Source organism: Manacus candei, unplaced genomic scaffold, assembly GCF_025592945.1.
Source record: "Manacus candei isolate 608988 ecotype Guabito, Panama unplaced genomic scaffold, ASM2559294v1 h1tg000119l, whole genome shotgun sequence".
Taxonomy (NCBI): Eukaryota; Metazoa; Chordata; class Aves; order Passeriformes; family Pipridae; genus Manacus; species Manacus candei.
This window is the reverse complement of record NW_026138167.1, coordinates 1807921-1831026: the sequence shown is the minus strand read 5'-3', so window position 1 is coordinate 1831026 and position 23106 is coordinate 1807921. Positions and strand designations below refer to the sequence as shown.

General features: G+C 44.3%; 2 protein-coding genes across 4 annotated transcripts in view; both read left to right on the top strand.

The window, feature by feature from the left end:
- The window catches only part of ICE2 (interactor of little elongation complex ELL subunit 2), a 28010-nt gene extending 21301 nt beyond the window's left edge, over positions 1–6709 (top strand). For both annotated transcript variants that reach the window (XM_051770483.1, XM_051770482.1), the window contains one exon: positions 1823–6709. In XM_051770483.1, coding sequence (XP_051626443.1) covers positions 1823–2014 — 192 coding nt within the window. In that variant the 3' untranslated portion in view covers positions 2015–6709. The remainder of the gene's footprint in view (positions 1–1822) is intronic.
- Positions 6710–7345: 636 nt separating this feature from the next.
- Positions 7346–23106, top strand: part of ANXA2 (annexin A2) — a 38011-nt gene continuing 22250 nt past the window's right edge. The window contains exons 1-2 of one of the 2 annotated variants that reach the window (XM_051770529.1): positions 7346–7364; positions 22229–22288. In XM_051770529.1, coding sequence (XP_051626489.1) covers positions 22241–22288 — 48 coding nt within the window. In that variant the 5' untranslated portion in view covers positions 7346–7364; positions 22229–22240. Of the gene's footprint in view, positions 7365–17530; positions 17707–22228; positions 22289–23106 lie in introns of those variants that run through there. The other variant, XM_051770530.1, reaches the window with a different exon arrangement.

The following is a 23106-nucleotide window of genomic DNA, read 5'->3' as shown; positions in this document are numbered from 1 at the left end:
TTTTGCATCTTTAATATGACCTAATGGTACTTTTGGACAACAGAAATAATGTGGCACTTGGCTTAATTAAAAGCTTTGTAATTCATAGGCTTGCAGTACAGCTGAAATGGGCACAATATTTGCATTTATAAGGATTTTCTAATTCTACCTCTGTGGTGGTGCTTTTTGTTGATGCACTTTTTCTTCAAATGCTTTCAGTAAGGACCTTTTAACCTGGCTTCAGTTTCTTCAGTTCTACCTTCATCTCTACTTGTCTCTTTGTCTTTCCCCCAGAACTCAAAATCTTTAACTTAACTGTTTCAGCAGAAACTGGTATTTCTTTGAGGGCTAGGACACTAAAGTCTTACAAGTTTATTGGGAATAACTGGCTGGGTAGAGGAGAGGAATCCAGGTTGTGCTTCCACCGTGGAGTGTAATATTTGATACCCCAAATGTCATGGAGACAAGAGGTTGTGAGCAGATCAGCCACACACAGAAAATCGGCAGTCTTTACACTCCTGTGTGTGGCAAGGCACAAAAACAAGTGACTTTAGTCTTTACTGAAGGTTTTAGTACTTCCCTCAGCCCCCTCATGCCACTCTTTGAAGGCTTTTGTCTTAACTTAGTGATTCCTGCTTTCTGCAGCTGGAGTGGGGGAGAGTCTTGGATCAGTTTGTGGTTGTTTAGAATTTTAAACAAAGCTCAGGTGGGGATAACTGTTTGTCCACAGCAAAAGTCAGTGTTCCCTTGAGCCCTCCAAAGTGTGGTAGCTCAGTTGGAATCATTGCCATTGATCACCTGCCTCTCCTTTACCTTTGAAGAGACTTCCATTGAAATTCCTGTGGCTTCCCTGACACACAGAAACTTCAGTTCTCATTGCTGTGTTGCTCCCTCTGTGCAGCACAACATTCATAACACATATGCATGATACTGTTTCTAAAGTAAGAGTAATAAGTTACTTTATATTAAAGGCATATATAGTATGTGTAGAGGCATGGAAGTACCTTAATGTAGGAGAATACATGTCTCAGGCAGAAATGTGAAATTAAGTATGGGTGGCTTCCTCCTGTTTACTGAAAATTTTATACAGCATTTATCTTCTGCATTTCTTCAGAGCAAAGTTAAATCTAAAGAAATAAAATATTTTAGGTGTTTGATGTCATCTTCTGACATAGGATAAGTGAAAGTTACTATAGTTTAAGTCATTAATACCTCATTTTTTTGCTGTTGTTTTGAAAACAATGTAGAATTGATTATGAGAAGAATTGTCTGCCTCTAAAGAAACTTCTGATAGAAATTTTTTAGGAGTCCATGGTGCTTTGTATTTTATATTGGTGAGGTAATGATGCCTGTCATGCTTTGGAAATGCCCCGAAGATCCCACTCTAATATGTTTGAACAGCTAGTAATGACACTTCAGAAGTGAGAAAATTTCCAAGCACTGTTTTTCTTCAGCAGACCTCGACTGGTTTGTGTAAAAGCCCTGTGCTAACTATGCCTGGCTTGGCAGGCTCTGGGATGGTTCTTGGGCCCTGGTACACATTTTAGCCACATCCTGACTCCATATGAGGGCAAACTAGAGTCGTGCATCTGTTCCTGGTTACCCTGGGCACGTTGGGTTCTGCCAAAGGAAATCCAGGCTCGAGCAGGAGGCAGGACTGGTGAGATGTCACTGTGACAGGAAACCAGCTGGGCCTGCCCTCCAGCCCAGATGTGGCCTGGGAGTCTCTTTGGCTCTGAATGTTGTTGTATATGTTTGTGCTTACTGCACATTTAAGATGATTCATTCTGGTTTGGTGTTCTGAGTTGCTCTTTCTTTGAATTCTCTCCCCCTCTGTGTGTAGATGTCTGGGGCAAAAGGACAGTGGAACACACCCTGTGAGGGACAGCCAGGAGCTGTGGAGACAAAAGGCAAGCCAGCAAAGCCTATGAGAAATGAAGGTGTGGCTCCAAAGAAGCTGGGGAAGAATTTCTGCAAGCAAAGAAAAATGAAGAAAAGATGGAACACTAAGTACAACAAAATGCAACTGAAGTAGGAATGGAGAAGAACAAGAGGCAACAACAAATCTGGGGCTTTCTTGCATCTTCAGAGGAGGCAGAACAAGCTGGCAGGGAAATGGCTCCTTGGCTGGAGCATTTCCTAAACCTTTAACCCCTTTGCACCTCAGGGGAAGTGTTTCAGGGGAAAATCCCAAATTCAGTCAGAGGAAAAAGCAAGTGACCACTTGGCTGGTTACAGGGGAAAAGTGTCTTCTCTTGGTCTTGGGGTTTTTGCACAACTCCATCACAAAGAATGAAGCAGTGAGTGACAATACTATGATTCCACATAACAACCAGAAATGTAACTTTGCAGTTTTCTGAATTCTTCCAGAATCGCTACAGATTTTTATTCTGGCATATTTTAAAGCTGCATTTTACTTTGTGTATTGTGCATAAGAACAACTTCAAGATCATTATGGAGCCTTTTTGACACGTGGTGTCTCCCAGCTCTTAAATAACTTAAATGTTTTCTCTTTAGGTTGGGGTAACAAATGAGGCTTGGGGAACAAAAGCTGTGTGTATTTGAATAGCACGTGCCATAGATTTGCACTGGGAAACACACAGCTAAACCATTACATTTTGCACAGCTAAAGAAATTAAATCTCTTTTATGCTTCCCCAGAACAATTTCCAAGAATTGTTTGAGTTCTGGTGTGTCCTCAGAAATTACTATTGCACTTCCTTACTGTGTTTCTGAATGGCTGCAGCCTGAATGTCCTGTCAGATCCCTTGGAGATGCAGCAGTGCTTACCTGTGGTGGTGATGTTTGCCTGGAGGAGCAAGTGATGGGATCAAGGCCTTAGTCATGTCCCAAAACCCTTCAGACTCTGCTGTGCATCAGCAGTTTGAGTGATGTTTGGAGCCCCTGCAGTGAGGAAAGGAGTTCCTTGCTGTCTAGGAAAAGGCCAAGCAGTGTGATGTGGTTTCCTGGAGCACGGGAGTTGTGTGGGAAATTAAAGTTGTTTGGAATGTTGGTGTTCTCTGTTGTGTTTTCAGTGGGGTTGCTGGGGAGGGAAGGTTTCTCTGCGTTGCAGCTGGTTTAGGGTATGTACTTGGAGTATTTCATCAAACAGAATCTCAACACAAACAGGCCTTGAAATCGAGGCTTGAAATTTCTATTCTGTGATTCTGTTTTACATTTTCTGGATTTCTCCCTGTACTTCCCATTTGTAGAAGAGCTTGTGAATTCTAGAGAGCTCCAAGAATGAGTCCAATAAATTCTTTCCCATTTTTGTCTTGTAAACAACACAACTATTTTAAACTGTCTGAGCCAATGTTTGTCTGATGTTCTGGAGAGCTGTTTGGATGCATTGCTTAAACTGCTATCACAGAAACCAGAGGCCTCAAAGGTGTTCTTCCAAGGTTTTTGTTTGGATTAAGGAAGTTACCAGCACACACATCTGATCCAGCATTCCTCTGCTCACTGTGGCTTGACATGACACGTTTGAATGTCATGAAGGTAAACACAAAGAAATTGTTCACTGGAGTTTACCTGTTACAAAATCCTGAAGGGAGGATTTTTTTTAAAATCAGGCTTAAACAGTGAATGTATATTAAAAACTGTTCTTCATGAAATACAGAGCATTTTGTGATGTGGGTTTTTTCCCAACTGTTAGATATGTTTATGGTGTTATTCAGTTTATTCTTTTTTTCTTTTTTGCCACTGCTTCTTTTAGCTGCAGTAATAAGCTAATGACAAGCTGAACTGGGGGTTGCAAATTACAAACGGTTCTGATTCAAAACCCTAAGTGCCCTTAGTGACTCCTCATAATAGGAATATTTTAGCTGTGAGTCATTTTTCCAGATAGCTGACTCTGTGTGGAGGAGTCAGAGCAGTTTTCAGTTTGTATATGTAAAAACTTTTGTCAGACTTGTACAGAATTTAGTTTCCTGATGCAGTTTCATGTGTCAGAAATGGATGGTCTATTTGCCCATATATCTATATGCCTAAAAGACTTGCTTTTTTCTCTTAATAGTATACTGTTATGTTACACTAGTATGTTATTAAGGATAGCATATTAATTGTAGTTTCTTATCTGTTTAGAACAGGTAGAGACTCTGGAGTTTGGATACAACACGTGAGATGGTTTTTTAATTCAGTTATGTTTTGTTTGATCTTTTTTGGATTAAGTGGGACTGAAGTAATTTGCTCTGAGTTAGTGCTTTGAAAGGTTTTGTTCACGTGTCACGGGTGGAAGTACCAAAGTATACTCCATTTATAAATAAAAAATAAGTATTTAAAGGAGTTTCATGAGAGGAGAAGGGAAAAGGGGTAGCGTGTTTCTTTCAGGCAGTAACATCTGAAATTTGAAACAAAGAAAATGTGTCAACAAAATAACTGGTAAAAAATGTTTCAGTAAAGGCAGAAAATGTGCTGGGTATGAGTAGCTGGGTCACTGGTTCTGTTTGGACTGTTCCTGAAGTGGTGGTTACCTAAAGAAGAAAGAAGGAACCGGGGGAGCCTGACTGTTGTGATGCCACCAGAGTATAAATTCCTAAATATGACATGGGTTGTAAAGCTGTGGGAAGCAGGAAACCACAGCTGAAGGAAGAGTGAGTGGGCCTGGCTCTTACCCTCCAGGTGAGTGTTGCTCTACAGCAAAAAAATCCTGATATTTTTTATAGCCTCAACCCACTGAGTTTTGGAGAAAAAGCCCACAGATCTCACAATCCTGTCCTGGAATTTCAATTTCAATTTTCAGCTCTGTCTGGAGTGGGTTGTGTGTGTTTATGTTGCAATTTGTACGGCTTGTTTCTAAATATAGTTACTGCTTCCCAAATCTTCGTTGGCAAAGCCTAGCCATGATGATACTGCTTCTTGTCATTGTTGTAAGAGTATCTTTTCTGTCTCTTCATCTACCCACTGTACCTGCCTCTTCTGCCGTGGGCTGTCATCTGCAGAGTGGGTGAAGATTGATTCTACCATGTTCTTAGAGGGCAGAAAGTCCTGAGCAGGACTGGGCCCAGGGCCAGCCCTGAGAGCTCTGCCCAGGACCAACTCTACTGGTCACTCAGCTTGGAGCTGCCAACCACTGCCCTAGACATGCCCCTCTGGGAACAGGGGATAAGATCTGGCTCTCCCCGTTCCATGGTGGTTGTCAGGAGATTAAACTGATGGCTTTGTATCATGGTCAGACAGTTTGAAGTTAGTTTTGGGGGACTAGAGGCATTTTTCCCTGGCAGTTGAGGTGACTGGTTGGCATATGTGCAAACCCATGCAGCTTTTATCAGTTCTTCGTGTTGGTGCAAATAACTGCAATGGGCTATTGGCTGTGAAATCTTAACTGTTCTTCTATGGTATAAGAGGGGTTTTTAAATTTCATTTGCACTGTGCACTGATGAATCACTTACAGACTGCTTTCATTCCCACCTGGGACTGGCAAAACCTCTTCACCTTTTCTGTTGGACTGCAAAACCTCTTAGGACTACAGTAGGTGCTGTCTGTGTACAGGATATTAGGAAAAGATTGATTATATTTTTTTCTCTGTCTCCTGGTGCAGCCTGGCACTGGAACACAGAGAGCTGGGACCAAGTGACCAGACATCCATTCTGTGCTGGCAGGTGGGAGATGCCAACAGCAAGGGGCTCTCCAAGCCCACGCTGGGAAGTTCAGGAGCAGCATTGAGCCATTTGAAGAGGTATTTCTTTTGCTTCTGGTTTGCTTGCCCTGTGTTTTAAATAGCACTATGTCTCCAAAAGGATATAAAAGTCAGTTCAGGTGTAGTCTTTCAGAATGTTTAGTGCTGACCTCCATTTAAGCTTGCTTTTAATCCTGCCAGTGAAAGCTGGGCCGTTTTCAGTCTCCTTGTCTGACTGGGTGTGTAACTTCCTCAGGTGCTTCTCTGAGAAGTTCCATAACTAAGCTCCTTCTTTCTTTGTAAGGTACATCCATTCTTACAGGTGTGGGTACAGTCCTTCCCAGAAGCTTTGTTGTTGCTTGGTATGTTAAATTTCTCTGTGCTGAAGGTATGTTTGCCTTTTTGGTTTTTTTTTTTGTTTTGTTTTGTTGGTTTTTTTTTAATTGCTGTTAAAATGTCTACGGAGATTCTTGAATTTTGTTTGCAGGTTCAAATTCTGTTACTCTGTGTCCACATTATTGCACTAAAATGTTTTCAACCATATATTCCTGTATTATTTATCCCAAATTAAATTTCCTTCTCAATGCCAGAAAACACCTTTGATGGCCAGGTGACCATCTGTTTAAGCACACATAATTTGAATTACACCCCACCTGTTGTAGGTGGAAGGCTGTCATTGACAAAAAGCTGATTGGAGCCGTTCTGAGCCTCAGGAAGGTCATCTCAAGGCTGCTCATGGCTGTTTGAAGGCAGGTTGGTCCCTACCCAGCTGTGAGCCTGAGAACACACCATTGTGCTGTACCGTGGTGAGGGGTTTTTTGGCTGCTTTTGTGGAACTCTACAATATGCTGGAAATTTTTTAATTGTTTGTAGAATAGTTTAGTGTCACGATTATTAATCAGTGTCAGTCCTAGTGCAGCCTTCAGGGCATTTCTCAGCATTGATACTTCTCTCCTCTGCTTTTCCAGTGAGAGAAGGAAAAAGAAAAGGCATGAAAGCCTTGTTCTTCCCCAGGACAGCATGGTAGCTTTGTATGAACTGTAACAGTAGAGGTAATACAGAGAAAACAATCTTCTTGTTATTCGAGATTAAAATCTTCCAATAAATATTAAAAGACTGCCACTTTTGTATTGCCACTTAAATATTAAGAGATTGTGACTTTAAACTCAATATTAAAAAGAATCAGGTAACAATAACTATGGTGGGAAGGGAGGGGCTATTACAGCCCCCAGTGACACATTCTCTGATGGTTGAAGTGGAGAATAGCAGCCACATCCTTCTGTTCACTCACAGCATACTTGTACAAAGGTGCATTTCCTATCTGTGATAGCCCTAATAGAGGAAGACCATTTATTTATTTTTCCAAGGGCAAAGTCCTTGTTCAGAAGAGCCAAAAGGAAAAATGTTCTGATATTGTACCTAAGATATGTAATGCAGTGAGCCAGGGCAGCTCCCTGCAGTGTGACAGTGGGGGTTCCCATGGCAGTATTCAGAGCCAGCTTTCCCAAAGAGGTGTAAATACATCTGGTTTTCACTGAAACTTGGTCAGAGGTACTGAGCTAAACAGCTTGTCACCTGTGCATGAGATTGCTCCGTTGTGAGGCAGCAGGAATGGGCAGGAATGTCCCCTGCCCTGCCTGTGCCCCAGGAACAAGCAGGTACCACGTCAGCGCTCTCATTGCTCAGCTGCCACCAACTGAATGTGATCAGTGAAGACAGAAAAGAGCAAGCTCTACCACAGCAGTACTGGCACAATTCTGTGAACAAAGGTAATGATCCTGACTCTTAAAAATCTAGGGGTTTAAGAGAATTCTGGGGTTTGATAAACCTTGACATGCTTTCGAGTGTTTCAAAGGTGTTTCAAGGCTTTTGCTACTCAAGGACATGTAACCCAGATTCCATTTTTGTAGTTTTACCTTGCAGTGAGAGCTACAGACTCCCTGTCCATTCCCTTGCCACTGCCTTGTCCAGAGCATCCTGAATTCTTGCATCATTGCAGGCTTTTAGGACCTAATGCCTCCAGGGGGACAGCAAACCTCTCTGGGATACTCCAGTGGTGCTGATAATATTATCTAAATGCAGTCAGTCCTGTGTGAGCACCCTGAGAATAGTTACAGTTGTGTGTTTAGGTAGGAAAGGAGCCAGTTAGTTCCTCAACAAAACAATATCAAAGATGATAAAGTGGTGCCAAATGAAGACTCTCTCCTGTCTATGCAACATGTACTCAGGGTGTTCCTGGGGAGGTCTCAGTGGTAGAACTGCCCATCTCTGCACAAACAGAGTCAAAGTTTGGGCATCTCCTTACAAGGTTTTTGTGATCTCATAGTAGACTTCCAGAGTTTATACATAGGTTCATGTGCAAGTACTTTTAGGTGACCATCTATTAAAAAAGGAAAGTAGGGACCAGTCTAGTGCTTTTTCAGAGCTGGAACTGAGGTACAAAGTGTCAAACTGTGCCTCTGGGTGCAGAATCTGTTGCTGGCAGCAGTTCTCCACTGGAGTTTGTTTCTAGATGAATTCCCTGACTTGAGGGTGCATCTGTGTACCTGAGAGCTTGACTGTTCTCCCAGACACATCTAACACAAAGTCTTGCCTGTGACTGTTCCTCTTGCCTCCCCCAAGGTTTGCTGCCCCCAGAGCTGCTGCTGTAGAGCATTTGTGCTGTGATTTTAAAGGAGTGTCCTACTGAGACTCCCTGGCTCTTCCCACGTCAGTTCTTTCTGATGTACTTTAAGCATAGAAAGAAGAACATAAGGATTTTCTGTAAAAGAATTTGTAACTATCCATGTTAATAATCAGTGCTGGGATCAATGCTTCTGATGTATTTTTCAGAAACTATTTTAAAGCATCTATAAGTGAAATGAGAATATTTGTTTAGAGTTTAATTTCATCACTGAAAATGAGATTTGGAGTAATGGTGCAACCTTGAAAATAACTCAAGTTGTTCATGGCTCTTAATCTAATGCAGGCTTTAACATTTGTTTGTCCCATAGTTAAGGAACAGCATGAGTGCCATCCTGTGCCAGGCCTGCTGCAATTGATTCAAAAGCTCCACCTACCAGAGCTTTGCACAAACAATTCAAAACAAAAAACCACCAGGAATGCCACAAAAATTCCTACTGAAATAAGTCACTCATTAGTCTGTCTAGTGTGGGCTATAGTGCCAGGCAGACAGAGCACTTCAACAAATATTTTAATGATCTGATTAAATTTGAGCTTAAAAAAGAGGGAAAGAGAAGCTGCCAGAACCCCATTGCTGAGCAGATCATGTAGCCATGTTAAAATCTACCTCAGCAGTCAAACCCCATTTATTTCAGAACGGTGTAGTCAACTGCAGTTCTGTTCCCTTGACTGACAGGAATCTTGTGCAGCTCTCTGGATATTCTTTGTAAATAGCAGAATAAGAAAATAAAAAGGAGGTACAGTTACTGCAAAGCTGCATGTGCTACTTTCAGCAGCTTTTGTGGCACTTCCAAATTAACAAGTGCCCACATCACAGTTGAAATTCTTTGGCTTCTTTTAGGTAACCTAAGCAGAATGCACAGTGAGATTGATTAGACTGGCTTTTTTAATCCAAAAGCAGCACATTGAGGTTAAGAAACCTGGAGAGAATTTTGTACTGACACTGTCATTGTGTCTGGAGAAAAACAGTCTTGTGGGTCAGTAGACCTGTCACTGCAGCCTCTTTGGTTGGTTGTTTTAATAACAAGCAGTAAATTTATCTGCTGGTACACGAATAACTAAGTTTTGTTTCCTGCCTTCTTCAGGGAAGATATTTCACACAACATCATATTTATCAAAAGAATACATTGTCTTCCATTTACAGCTTTTCCACCAGCCCAAATAGACAAACTGAGAAGGTAAAATATTGTGCAAATTTCTTTGGCTTAAAAACTGTCCATGGCTTCATGCTACTGTGTGTGTGTGTATATTTCAGGCTGAGGCTTAAATTTGGGGTTCTCGTTTTCCCTTCTGGCAAGACCTTCCTGCAGCTCTCCGTGGTCCAGGCTGTGTGTCCCAGGAAGGAGGTGCCTGCCTGTCTCTCCATGTCTGTTCTTCACCAGCCCTCTTGGCTTCCCCTCCTTTCCTCTGCTGCTTTGAGCTCAGTTATTCACCACACACTCTGGTGGCTGCTCATCCTTGTGTTAATGACTTCTGGAGGGTAGGAGCAGTGGGAAAATAAACCTCAGTGCTGAGAACCTGTTTGAAAATTGTCTGTGGTTGTGTTGGCATTGCAGCCTTTTGTTCTGTCCCCCCTGTCCCCAGTGTGAGCACTGGCTGTGGGTGTGCAGACACAGCCGTGGAAGTCACCCAGCTCAGGCACAAGTGTTTACTGAAGGCATGTTTGAAAGCAAGTGTTAGTGAAAATGTTAAGTGTTACATGTACTCCTTCATGCTAGAACAACAGGCTTTTAATATATTTTTTTCTGATTCATTAAAGGAGGAGATCTCTGGTTTTAGAATTCAAACCTGCGCTTCTGACCTGGAAAAGCAAGTCTTAGCCTGCCTGGCAGAAACAAATCTCTTGATAACAGCCATTCCCTTTCTCTCAATCTACAGCTTTTTTGAAGTCAAGCTACTTTGTCTTAAATTTTCTCTAAAACTGTAAGATGCCACTCGAAAGAGTGACAAAATCATCAGTGTAGACAGTCCCGTGTAATCAAGAATCTGTGATGTTCCTTTGTCTTACAAGGTATCGTTTGTTCTCAGTATCTCAGCTGAGCCTGATTTAGGGAATGAAGTTCAGGCCATGTAAGAACTTTCTCAAAATCATGTGTTTTATGTGATTTTTTGCTCAAACAGGGTTGATGTTTTAAAACAAATAAGCTGCTAAAAAACTTCCCTGTAATTTCACAGAATGGTTGATTTTAACAGAAGATTTGCAGCTGTGTTCCAGATTGCTGTAATAACAGTGTGCTGACTTCTGCCAGGGAGCTTTACACTGTGATTTTCAAATTCATTTCCATGGGTCGTTTCAGAGGTGGCCTGATGTTAACAACAAGGAGATAATTTTTGCAGTATGCAGTTATCAGCCTGCAGATTTGCCGTAGGGACTTGTGGTTTAAGGATTTTTAGAATAAGTTTAGGTGGTGCTTAATTAGATTGCTTGAAACTTTCAGAATTATTCCCCAGGATTCCCAGGGACATATTTAAGGTGTGACAGCCTCCCCAGTGCTTTGGCAGAGGCCAGGAGATTAATCCAAACCATGGGACTGTTTTTGTTATGAGTCACTAAAGTGGAAAGAGCACATAATGATGGGAAACAATGAAGCAGAACAGACTTGGGTTTACATCAAACCTTTTTAACGCTGTTCCTAGGAAAAAATTCCCTGAGGACTTTTGGCAGCTTCCATCTTTTGTAGCTGTTTCTGTCCTTTGGCAAGACAGGCCCAACTCTGCAGTGATTATTTCTACTGCTCTGTTCTGGGTGATGTCAGGGGCTCCTCCTGCCCTGGTGATGTTTCCTGCAGTGTTTTCCAGCGTGGGGCAGTCGGGGGAAGTGCATTCCAGAGCTGGCAGCCCGGATCGTTTTAGACGCTGGGACGTGTAAATGGATTTAAAATGTCCCTTAAGTAGCCTGTTTATGCTGGCAGCATTGTGCTTATATTGGTGAGAAAGCTGAGCTCAGCAGAGTGGGTTTGGGTTTGACATGGGTCTGTTTAACCTGTTAGAGGACTACCTAAAGGATTAGTAGTAGGGCTAAAGACAGCATGATACCTAGGGTGGGATGGACCTGCAACTCTCCAACCCTAAGTACTTTAAACTGCGATTGAGGGTGTTGATGATAATCTGAGAACAGCAAGTAAACTTCTTTAATATCTGGCAGTGCTTTACAGTTCTTTTTTTGTCTCAGACCATCTGATCTTTGCATTAAAAGGCAGCCGGCTCTGAAGCAGCCTCGGGAAGTGCCCCGGGGGGCTGAGGAAATGCCCTGCAACATGGTTACACACATAGTGACTGTTTCTGTATCCTGCCTCTGTTTCATTCAGGGTGAAGACGCTGAGTGTGTTCCAGCCGCCAATACCAGTGCAGGGGTTTGGCAAGTGTTTCATTGGTGTTTGTGTTTGTATCCAGGAGACCTCTCCTCCTCACCAGATGATTACTCCCTGAGGCAACTGGAGAACCGAAGTGCTGGTGATTCAGGGTTTAGGTTAGAAATGGGATTGAGCTGCAGAGACTAGTAATGCTCATGCTGAATGTGTGCCAGAGGAGTTCCTTTGCTGTTCTTTGCTACACATGTGCCTGAATTGCTGGTTTAGCGTTTGTTCATGGTGCATATTCCTCTCTGGCTCTCTGTCTCACTGGAGCATAAACCTCTCTGGCTTACTGTAATTACCATGCCCCAAACAGGAGAGAAGGCGCAGAAACCTGGACTGAGTCACAAAGCCTATTGCACCTTTGAAGTTGATGGCCCTTGTTGTCACCGTGTCAGCCAGATGAGAGTAACAAAGGGGTTTGCTTCCTTCTGAGCACCTGCACAGAGCAGAGATGAGTCCAGGTTGTTTTCTGTGGACAGTGGACAATGAGTTGTACCACAGTGACCTAAACTTTACAATTTTTGCTAAGTGGTAGTGACTTTATTTAGGCTTATGTGTGCCCTGAGACAGCTTCGTTTATCATTAGGTTTTGTGAATATTTAAAGGAGTTTCTTTCTGACTGTAACTATAATCTTAGCTAATATTTTGCTTTGTTACTCTCTTGTCTTAATTTGGGATCCCAAGTCACCCAGGCATCTGGTTCTCTGTGGAGGCAAACTCCTTGTGCCCATGGGCTTGGAGTGGATGCAGCCACTGAGAGTGAGAGATGAAAGGGGGAGAATGGTGGTGTTATTTGCACTGGTGAGGAGGAAAATCTTTGAAAATAAATGAGAGTTCAAACTAAGGTTGTGGTCAGACGTGCATGAAAGTGTCACAAGAGGGAGACTGAACAGCAGACAGACATTAATTAGCAAATATAGAGTTGAAAAGTGTAAGAGGAAACTTTTAGAAGTCAAGTGCAAGATGCAGCCAACTGGTGGAGGATAGAGATAGATGTTTTACTGGCTATGAAGAGCATTTGCTGTCAGGTTCTTATGTGTGAGGCACTTTGAGATTCTGCATGGGAAGTACCTGTAGGACATACTGCCTGTCATGTCTTTGCCAGTCACAATGACTGCTAAAATATACCCTTTAAGAAGGTTATATCAGCTTTCATGTTATGTAGGCTTTTTATGAAACACAGGAAGGTAAACTGGAAACAGTTTGATTAATCTAATTTATTCTTGTGTCTTGATGAAGTAATTTGTGTTCTTTACCATTTTCTTTAGCAGATGTAATACTTAGTCTTTGCCCTGAAGAGTCAACAGTCAAAAAACAGGCCCTGATCAAGGCAACAGTGTAAGATCACCCAGCAAACCATAGCACTGCAAGGCATCCAGTCCAGGGGCCAGTTTCTATCCAGGATGACCTGCTCATCTCACACAACCTCTCTGTTCCCAGACTGGACCAGCAAATGCCAACTGCCTTACCATTTGTGGAACATTGGAGATCTGGCCAACACACAAGATCATTCCAGAGATTAAGTCTAGCTCTTTAAAAGGGATTATTTCAAGTAAATGAAATTCTGAGTGGAGAATAACATTTGTGCAGGAATGTGCATGTAGTGTAGGAATGAGATTGCACAGAATAGAACTGATCCGAGGGCTTAGGTGGTTAGGTGGAGCACCTAACAAGATATCTGGTTCTCTGGTATTGTGTTAGATAAAAGTTGGCATTGGTATTCTGGGATTTAGTCTATTTTTCAAAAACAAGCATTGGGATAACAGTTTTGTAATATTGAGAATAACACTCCCTCACTCCCCCCCCACCCAAAAAAAAAAAAGCCAAACAAATCAAAACACAACTCCCCTTCCCTCAGGTAAACAAGTTAAACACTTGCAGTGTTTAGTTTTACTAGGTGTGTTAAGCAGGAGTCCTTTCTTCTGTAGCCATAGACATAATAACTTGCCAATTTGTTCCCCTGGGAACCTAACTTATAAATTATATTTAACTTTCTCTGTAACCTGTGATTAAGTGCTAATAACAGATCTGTGTGTATTTGTATCGTGGCAGTTCCCAAATTAGACCTGATAATCAAGATGCAAAAACAACACCCAGAGGTCTACCTGCTCCATATGCTAATCAGAATGGAATTTATATTATCCTCTTGCAACATAACACATTCAGGGATACAACAACAGTACACAGAGGCTCAGTCACACCTAAAACAGAAAGTCCTTTCTCCTGATCCCTCCCCCCCTGTTTTCAGCTGAAGAAGCAGGTTTAAGTAAGCAATACACGTTGACAGAATTGTGGCCTTTGTAGCTCCAGTGTTAATGCACTTCGTGTTTTGTAGACAGCCTCCTGAAAGAGTGTGAGCAAGAGCAGTGTAGATGAAGGAGCAAAACAGTCAGACAGAAGTGAGAAAAAAATCAGCTGGAGTGACCCCAAATGCAAAGATTTTATTGCAAAGATAAAGTTTGGGTCAGAGGGGAACTTCAGTTGAGTATTCGAGTTAAACACGTCAAGCCTCCAGTAGTAGAACATAATAAGAAGGTAATGACTGGAAAAATCAAAGGTGTTGGTGGGGTGGAAAACAATGGTGTCCTGAATTGAAAGAGGGAGAAAAAAAGATAAAATTAATATCAAACAATATTAAGCAGTAACAAAAGAATGGTAGGGTTAGCCATGATAATGTCACTGAGTCTGAGAGGATGGAATGACTGGACCTACAGCATGTCTATAGATTACAGGATGAAGCTCAATCAGTGAACAATCAGAAGGGCAAGTGAGAAGTTGGCACAGTTGTATTTGTTTTTCCATCCCCAGGACTCTGTGGAGCTCCAGTCCAGGCAGTGTGCTCTCTCTGATTGCTGTGGGCAGCCTGCAGGAAGCCAGAGGTCACAGAGAGGGAATTGCAGCTGAAGGAGTTGCTGGTTATTTGAAATATGACCTTCTGTGCAGGTACTTTAGGGGAGTACAGGGACTGAGCAATGCGAGAACAGATCGAAAACGTTTCTTGGCTCTGCCTTCCTCACAGGCTTGTTGAAGCATGTTTGCTTCCAGTAAATCTTGTGTGAGGCAGACACAGAGACTCTGGTGTCCCAGCCTTTTATCCAGGCTCATGCTGACATGGTTACTGCAGTGTAGTGCCCAGGAGCAGTGCTCATGGACCACAACCCCTTGTGGTAGGTGCTATACAAACCCTCCAAGGTTTGGGTAAAGCTTCAGAAATAACCTGTGTGACATACAACCTCATGTCTCATTTTAACAAGTGACTCAGGCACTTGGTTGCTGATTTCCCATTAATTAATTTCCTTTCCCTGCTTGGCTTTCCTGTGTGCACAGGCTGATTGCTGCCTGCCTTGACTCACTGCTTTTGCAGAGTTTTTTCTTAAAGGTGTGAAGAATATATTGTAATTTCATGGGCAGGATCCATGTCTTGGTATTGGGGGATGGCTGGTTGTTCTGCCAGAAGTGTGGATGTGTTTTCTGCTGTTCATCCTACTCAGAGTCCCCAGCTGGTACAAGTGCCTTTGATGTCAGTTGACCTACATAATCAGAGAGCAGTTGAGGGAATTTGTAATATGTTGGAATATAATGTTTGTATCTTCCTTACTCTGAATATAGTTGCTCTTCTTTTTTTCTTCTTGTCACTCTTTTTTTCTGTTGAAATCACTTCAACAGTCCCTAAAGTTTGTGTGAGTTCAGAGAGGCTGCTGTCCATTTTAAACTGAGGTGAATGTGTGATCCTGAGATTGAATAACTGATGATTAAGTTGGATGTTAGAGACAACATTTCTGAAGCTGTTGGCTATAATAATAGCTCACTTGATATCCAAGTTTTTGCAAACTGTTCATATGAAGATCTAATTAGCCAAAATTAATGATGGTGGATGAGCTACTTCATATTTTAGGTATTGAATTATTAAAAAAAAAACATTTCTCAGGAAGTGGGAATAGTAGTGCCATTGGAACAGGCTGAGGTAGAGGACTGAAAGGCAAATGGATGTTCAGTTAAGAGAATGAATATGTTCCTCTCAATTCATTAATATGTGACTCAGCAGATTGTATACAGGAGTGCAACATACATATATTGCATGTTGGCAGTACATTGCATATGTGAAAACACTTTCTTTGGCTGAGGATGTTGTAGTTATGGTTTTCTGCTTTTGTTTTAATAATGCTTGACAAGAGTTGGGGGTTAAAAAAACTGCCCCTGAGGGATTGTGCAGCCATTAGTGGGCAAATTGGCTCTCTGGCCTCTGCTGAGCTGCTTATCCCTGTTTAAAGCCCCTAATGAATATTGCAATGCAGAGTGGCTGTTACTTCTAGGATTTTAAGAATTTTTTATCTGTGAATCACATTTCCAAGTTGTCAGTGATTTATTTTTTTTTTCTAAGAAATCTGAAAAGCGGGGGGAAATAATCTGTTTAACTGTTAGTGACAGACACTAGTTGAAGTGGGATAACCGGGAATTAATTTTGAAAGACAGGTTCATTAATACACAGAGAAATAACGACGGTGGCCTTGACAAAAAGAAAGCTAATGTGTCAAACTAGTGCAATCCTGGCACCAGTGTTCTCTGACAAAGCACTGCTCCATCATGTGCCTTTTCCTATGGCTCTCTCCTTCATACCAGTTTTGTTTCACATGAAAAGGCCTGTTAACATTATTTTCACCTTCTGCAATGACCAGCTCATGTGTCCACTCTGTTACCTCCATGTTTGAAGTCGTGTAATATTTCTCAGTATTTCTGCCTTTTTGTATCACTGATCTTGTTTCATCCCAGCAATTGCATTGTCTGTCAGCCCATGTTCTTGTCTCTTTTGTGTTTGCCAGCTTTTGCTACCATTGTTTCTATGTACCTGCATAAGCCTAAAACTTTTTTACTCCCTGCATCTGCCAGAAGACATCTCTGTCTATGCCTACAAAGAAAGCCTTCTACCAGAAACAGATATCTCCGTGCAGAATCAAAACCACTGTGTGACAACATAGTCTTGAAAGGACTACCTGAATCTGTTCACCTGCAGGGGCTTTAGAAAACCACACTGAAATTACAGGAATAACTGCATGCTGTGGGAGTAGGGAGTGCTTCCTTTTTTCTGAAGTATTTGAGATCGATCACCACTGTTGGGCTGAAAGAGTCACCTCAAGTGATCCAACTGAAGATCTGCAAATACTTAACTAAATCTTGCTTTTGTTACAGGTGTAAGACCTGGGCTTCAGAAATTTCTTTTTCACTGCTCAGACTGGCAGAAGCTTTGACTTCCTGCCCGGTGCTGGGTGTGGTGGCCCGTTGGGGTTATCTGAGCGTGATTCAGTGAGACTCGGCTGTGTCTCCCAGGGTTTATTGCTGGGGGCGGACGTCACCGAGCCCTCTCCCGGCTGGGACTGCACCCTGAGCCCTGCTGGGGGAAGGGGGCTTGGCCGTGCCCGAGGGCTCGGTCTGGCTTGGCCGTGGATGAGCCCAGGGCGGGAGGAGCCGTTCTGAGGGTGGCAGGGAGCGCCCGGCGGGGCCGTGCGGGGTCGGGGCCGTGCGGGGTCGGGGCCGTGCGGGGTCCGGGCCGTGCGGGCCCGGCCGGGCGCTGCACAGCGGGGCTCGGGTGCTGCCCCTGTCACCCTGCTGCGGGGAACCCAGAGCCCGGGCTGCCACACCCCCGCTGCCCCAGTACCGCAGGGGAGGGTTAGGGGCGGGGTACGGGGGTACCTCCTCCGGGGGCACCGGCGGCTCCATCGGAAAGGCGGGCGGCCCCAGGCAGCTGGAGAAGGGGGGCCGAGGGCTGAGCCCCGACCCTGCACCCCGGGGCGCTGCTCCCGGTGCCTCCTCCGCATCCCCAGAGCCCCCCGGGGATGGGGACAGGGCCCCGGGGGGCCGCAGGGAGGGGCCGCTCCTGCCCAGCCCGTGCCCACCGCGCCCCTGCCCCTGTCCCGGTGCCGCTCGGGGCGCGGCCGGTGAGTCAGCGCCGGGGCGGGAGGGGCCGCCCGGCCCTACAAAACCCCGCCCGGGCGGCCGCGGGCCTCACAGCCGCTGCCAGAGCCGCTACCAGAGCGTCGGAGCCGCTGCAGAGCCGGAGCCGCCCAGCCCCAGCCAGGTGAGCCCCGGCGGGAGCGGCCGGGCCGGGTGCGGGCGGGGTCGGGAGGAGCGGTGCGGGGCAGGGGCAGGGGCCGGTGCGGGGCAGGGGCAGGGGCCGGGGCCGGTGCGGCCGCCGCCCTCCCGCACCCTCGCTCTGCTCGCTGCCCCCGGCCCTGCCCGCCCCGGGCTTTTCCGTGCCCGGTCCCACGGTGGGACTGCGGGGCCCAGGGCGGGGCTGTCCCCGGGCGCTCCGTGAGCCCCGCACCGGCGCTGGGTGTGGCGGCCGCGCTCAGGAAAGAGGGACCGGCCCCAAACTTGGTGAAACTTCCGCAGATACTCATTCCTGCTCCTCGCTGAGGTGCACGAGGGCTCGGCTGGATTGCCCGTGGTGCTGTCCATTCGCTTCCCAGCGGTGCCGGCCGCTGAGGGCGGTGCTCGTTCAGCTGGAGCGAGGCTGGAATGACTCCCGCGGCCCCTTCCCTTCCCTCCTGCCCAGGGTGCGGCTGCGGATGTGCCGCTGGGTCGGGCAGCGGGGACCCTGGCGCGGGCAGCGCTGCCGGGGGGCACAGGGACCCCTGGCACGGACAGCCCTGCCCCGAGCTTTGCCTGTCCGCTCCCCCACCGAGCCCCGGGCGGGTCCCGCTCGCTGAGCCAGCCTTGGGCGCGGCTCTCCCCCCCCTGCCCTGGCCGTGAGCAGAACTGCTGAGGTCTCGCTGGATTGTGAGTCAGCTCGGACACCACTTCCTCCTCGAGTGAGGAGAGGTGGTAGGCAAAGGGATGTTACCGTGTATTTTAACTGAAAGAGAAGTGAAATGATTTCAGGATAGTCACGCGGAAGTGAGTTGTGTGCTTACACAGGGCAGCTCTAGTTCTATTTAACCTTACTTCTTGTGCTCATATTCGTATGCTGTGTCTGCAAAGAGATGTGCAGACCCCGACACACAGGTCAAGAGTGAAAAACTCTTGGAAGGTCTGTGCCCCTGGGTGATTCATCCCCGTGTTTGCCTGCTGTTGGTGGAGATATCTGTGATAAGCAGCCCCAGGGAGTGTACTTCCATTAGCTTACATTTGGTATGGTTTGCCTGGATTAAAAAAAAAGAAAGCAAACCAGGTTTTTCTGTAAAGTTTCAGAAATAAGAATAACTTGTATTTGAAGAAACAGAAATCCTGAATTTCGTATGTGCATAATAGCTCCCTGGAATGGAACATCTCGGGTCTTGTTAGCAGTCTCTGTGGAAGAGAATGGCTAAAGTATATTTGTGGTAGCGTAGTTTTAATGGGTTTTGAAATTCTTTCCTTTAAAACTGATTTTTCCCCTCCAAAAAGTGACTTTAAATGATTTGCTAAACGTTATTGGATGATTTGGTGGAATACAAGCCTGGCTTATTTGTACTTTTGGTTAGCACTGTATATAAATGGATGATTTTGAGTCCTTATTTCATTTACAACAGATATTGTGGATCTTCCTTGCTCTCTCTCATCTCCTCTCGTGGTAGACCTTGCCCTAGTTTTTGGAAACCCAGCACAAATGTGCTCCCAGTGAAGGAGTTTCCATTCCCTCATTCCGGGGATGCCGTTTCCTTGGCTCAGATCCCTGGGAACACCCTTTGGTCAAATCTCTGTCTAGTTATAATAAGGGCTTCTTAAAATGCTAACTCTGCTCCTTGAGCAATGCTGTTGTTTGTGCATACCTGAAAGTGTTCTCCACGGATCCCATGGGGGCTTTTCTGCTGTGATGTCTGGGAGCTGCCCCTGGGAATCGAGACACGGGACTGCTTTTAAACATACATTCTTCTGTTACCCCACAGTTATGGGGATAAGGGAGTGAATAGACACTGGGCCAGTGTAATAACAGACCTGCAAACCAGTGCCTTCTGTGGGGGTCGAGGCCAAAACATGCCATTTCTTTTAGCAGAATATCGTTGTAATTCAGGATTGCATAATGTGGGTTTAGAAACTGGTTGTAGAAACTTGCCTTAGGGTAGTGAAGTATTAGTTTACAGCTGGAAGGTAAAGTTTGGTTCTTCTCCAGCATGAGGAAGAACAAGTTAGTGCAGGTATTTTCTATTTACATGTTCAAACCCATCCAGAACTTGTCCAAAGTATATCAGATAGAATCAGTCCATCAGGGAACAGTGAGAGCCTGTTCTCCAATCTGAGTGCCTTACAGAGCAGGATGAGACAAGAGAGGTGTTTGTTCTCTGAGTAAAGATCTTTCTCTCCAAAGATTCTTGCCAAAGCTCCCATTTCCCCTTTGCCACTCTCTGCTCCTGGGCAGTGGGCTGCTCTGGCATTGCTGTGTGTGGTGATATGAACCTCCCAGTTCCAGCTCTACGTGAGGGTGTGTTAGGCCTGTTCCTGGACTCTGACCAAGTTTTTGTTCCAACAACCCTGATTCAGTGTGGTTTTTAATGGGTTTAGAAACAGAAGCCTTACTAAAAGCTGCTCAGTGATTCTATTTCTTCTTAATGTGAAAGATTATACTGCAGTTGCTTTGCTTCACTCTCACTGGTGTTTTCTTTGTGACAAGAAAAACCAAAGGACTTCAGTCACCCATCTTTGGAGTTGGCTGAAATACTGTCAGAGTGCAAAGGTTTCTCTGCTTAGGCTCTTCATTTTATTAAGAGTAAACATCAAGACTTTCATAATGCAGTAGTATATCAGTCCCCTCTAACCAGCATGATTAATAGTGCCAACAGCAGGTAGCAGCTTATTACAACTTCTGCAGCCTGTCTTTAAAGGCTTGGGTTGGATTTTTGGTCTGAAAAAAGATTTATTCTCAAAAACATTGATGCATGACTGTGATTTTTGTTCTCTGTCTTATTTTTCATCCCCTTGAATCTTAATTTCTGTTTGAAGTTAAGTTGCTTTAGTTACTTAAACCTGGATTGTTTCAGTAGATGAAAGGGTTTCTTTCTGTATTCTGAGTGAGGAAAGGTGTGATTACAGCAGTTACACTGCAAGAGCTGTGTAATTGTGTAGATGGGTTTTATGCTTATAGCACTTGCTATATCTACCAAAAGTAAAAGATTTCTCTGCCTTTTTCTTGATTTACAGGAGCTAAAATAAAAAATAAACACTCGTTCTAGAATTTTAACCAGATCTCCATTATTAAGAAACTATTTCAAACTTCTTTCTGGTTCTCCAAGCTCTTAATTTCAGATTGATCATTGAATGGAGAGGAGGAGATTGGTCTGGGAAATTTGCCTGGGTGGCCTGAGAAAGCCCCCATACCATCAGGAGAGGGACTGATGGAAGATAAAAATCAACCTGAAGGCCAGCTGGAAGGACATGGCCAGGACTGGCTGCACAGTGCTGGGAGGTGGTGGGAGGGCAGGTGCCAGGGAGCTGGACTGGGGAGCAGGGACAGTGTGGCAGGGAAGGGATGGCAGCCAGCTGGGCATTGTGCAGGGTTGGTACCAGGCTCAGGTATCAGTGCAGAGTCACTGGGTTTGAGGTCCTGCTGCCCTTCTCTTCCACTCTCCTGAAGCCCAGCTCTTTTCCCTGTAGAACAGTGCTCTCTGCACCTGGACTATGGAGATCCTGGGAAACAAGGCTGAATTCCAACAGGCAAAGTAATGTTTGCTGCAGGTGCCATCCTGGAGCACTGGATGGTTGTGTGAGTGGTAATGCCTGTCCTTTTCACAGAGAAATTTGAGAGCAGAGCTTTGGGAAAGCATCAAGCCTCTGAAATATTGCCCCTGGCTCATAACCTTTGGAAAACCTTTCTGTAGTCAAGAGACCCTTCCAGTAAAACAGTGATACAGCTCTGGCAAACTTCCCTGACCAGAAAGCAGAGTTTAAACAAGACAAGGTGTTGTATCATGAACATATCCCATCAGAGTTCATTTCTGCAGCATGTCTGATCTGTCTCAGGCTGGGCTTTGCTCTGGTTTTTCATGCACGTTAGCGAGATGTTCTGTGGGTTCTGGCAATGATTCTCTTGCCTCACTGGCTCTTATTTTTGGAGCTGCCATTAGGGAATCCTTATTACCTGGTGTCTGACAATCGTGTTACTAACTGGTGTTTGTACTGGGGAGCCACTACAAAACCACAGGATGGTGCATCCAGGGTTAAGGATCAAACAGATACAAACATTTGTGTAAAATGCCTGTGTGACAATAAATAGTCCCACTGTGTTCCATGAGAGCCTCAGGGACTGAGTGTCTGACTTGTTGCTGCCTGTTGGCTTTGAGCTGGCCCAAGCTGTAATGTTTCTGCACCATTTTTCTGGGAAGATTTGTGGGTTTAGTCAATTCTGTTTCTGCGATAGAGATTCTCCAGTTCACAAGTTTAAGTATTTAAAATGCAGAAGAAATGCTTATTTAAGGAATTTTTACTGTACAATAGAGTGAAGACCTCTCACTGTTGCATTATTAATGGTGGTGTGGCTTGGAAACTCTTTAGATCTGCTGTCTTGCTTGGGATTGGCAGATCCATGGGATGGTGTCACTAAGTACTGCAGTGTTCCAAGACTCTGTAACACAAATGTAACTGTAAATATATTTAAGTCTACTTTGTCTCTTTTTCTCTCCTTCCAGCATCCTTTCAAGATGTCTACTGTTCACGAAATTTTAAGCAAGCTCAGCCTTGAAGGGGATGTAAGTATTATTATCTAAACAAGAAAAGTTTGTTTTACTTAAATGTCGCATCTTGTTTCTTTTACAGGACTCTGTGCCAACAATTGTCCTGAGCTATACAGTTCATAAAATTCCACACATCTCCTCTGCTTAAACTTCCATTGACTGAAAACCACAAAACAGCTGTAAACCATAGGACAGTTATATGAGGTGACTGGATTTAATGAGGAACAAGTGAGTTAAGGATGATAAGAGCAGATGGAAATATGTTTGGTTTTGCTGATACCCTCTGAATTTCTATTTTTTTAAAATTAAAAATGGAGAACATTACTTAATAAGAATAAAAATATTGGAGATTTTATTCCTGTAATGGTTATCACCAAAATCAAACTATTTCTTGAAAAAGACTTTTCTCAAACTTATTTTCTTGTTTTCTGTTTTAGTTTTGATTGTGTGTTTTCCACCACATCTGCACTTGGTTTATGGTTTTATTGAAATGCCAGAAAGCCACAGTCTTTGTTTGATTTCTTAAGCTGCAGCATTAGAAGGTAGGTTACCAGTGTGGTATCAGCATATCATGCCATGATTTTATGTTTCTGTGATTGGCACTGAAGGGGAAGTGAATCCTATCTGTGCATTATTTCATCATGTTGCCTTTAAACTTGCTGTACTTGTAAATCTTAGGGCTGGTAACTCCAGCTCTGAGCTCGGTACCAGCACATTTTTTGGCCAGTTTTTGTTACTTGTTGTGCAATGAATGATCACAGACAGTGTTTGTGAAAGAGCTGTTGCAATGAACTGGCCACTGCCCTAGAGGTGAGTGGTAGAACTGGTTTTGT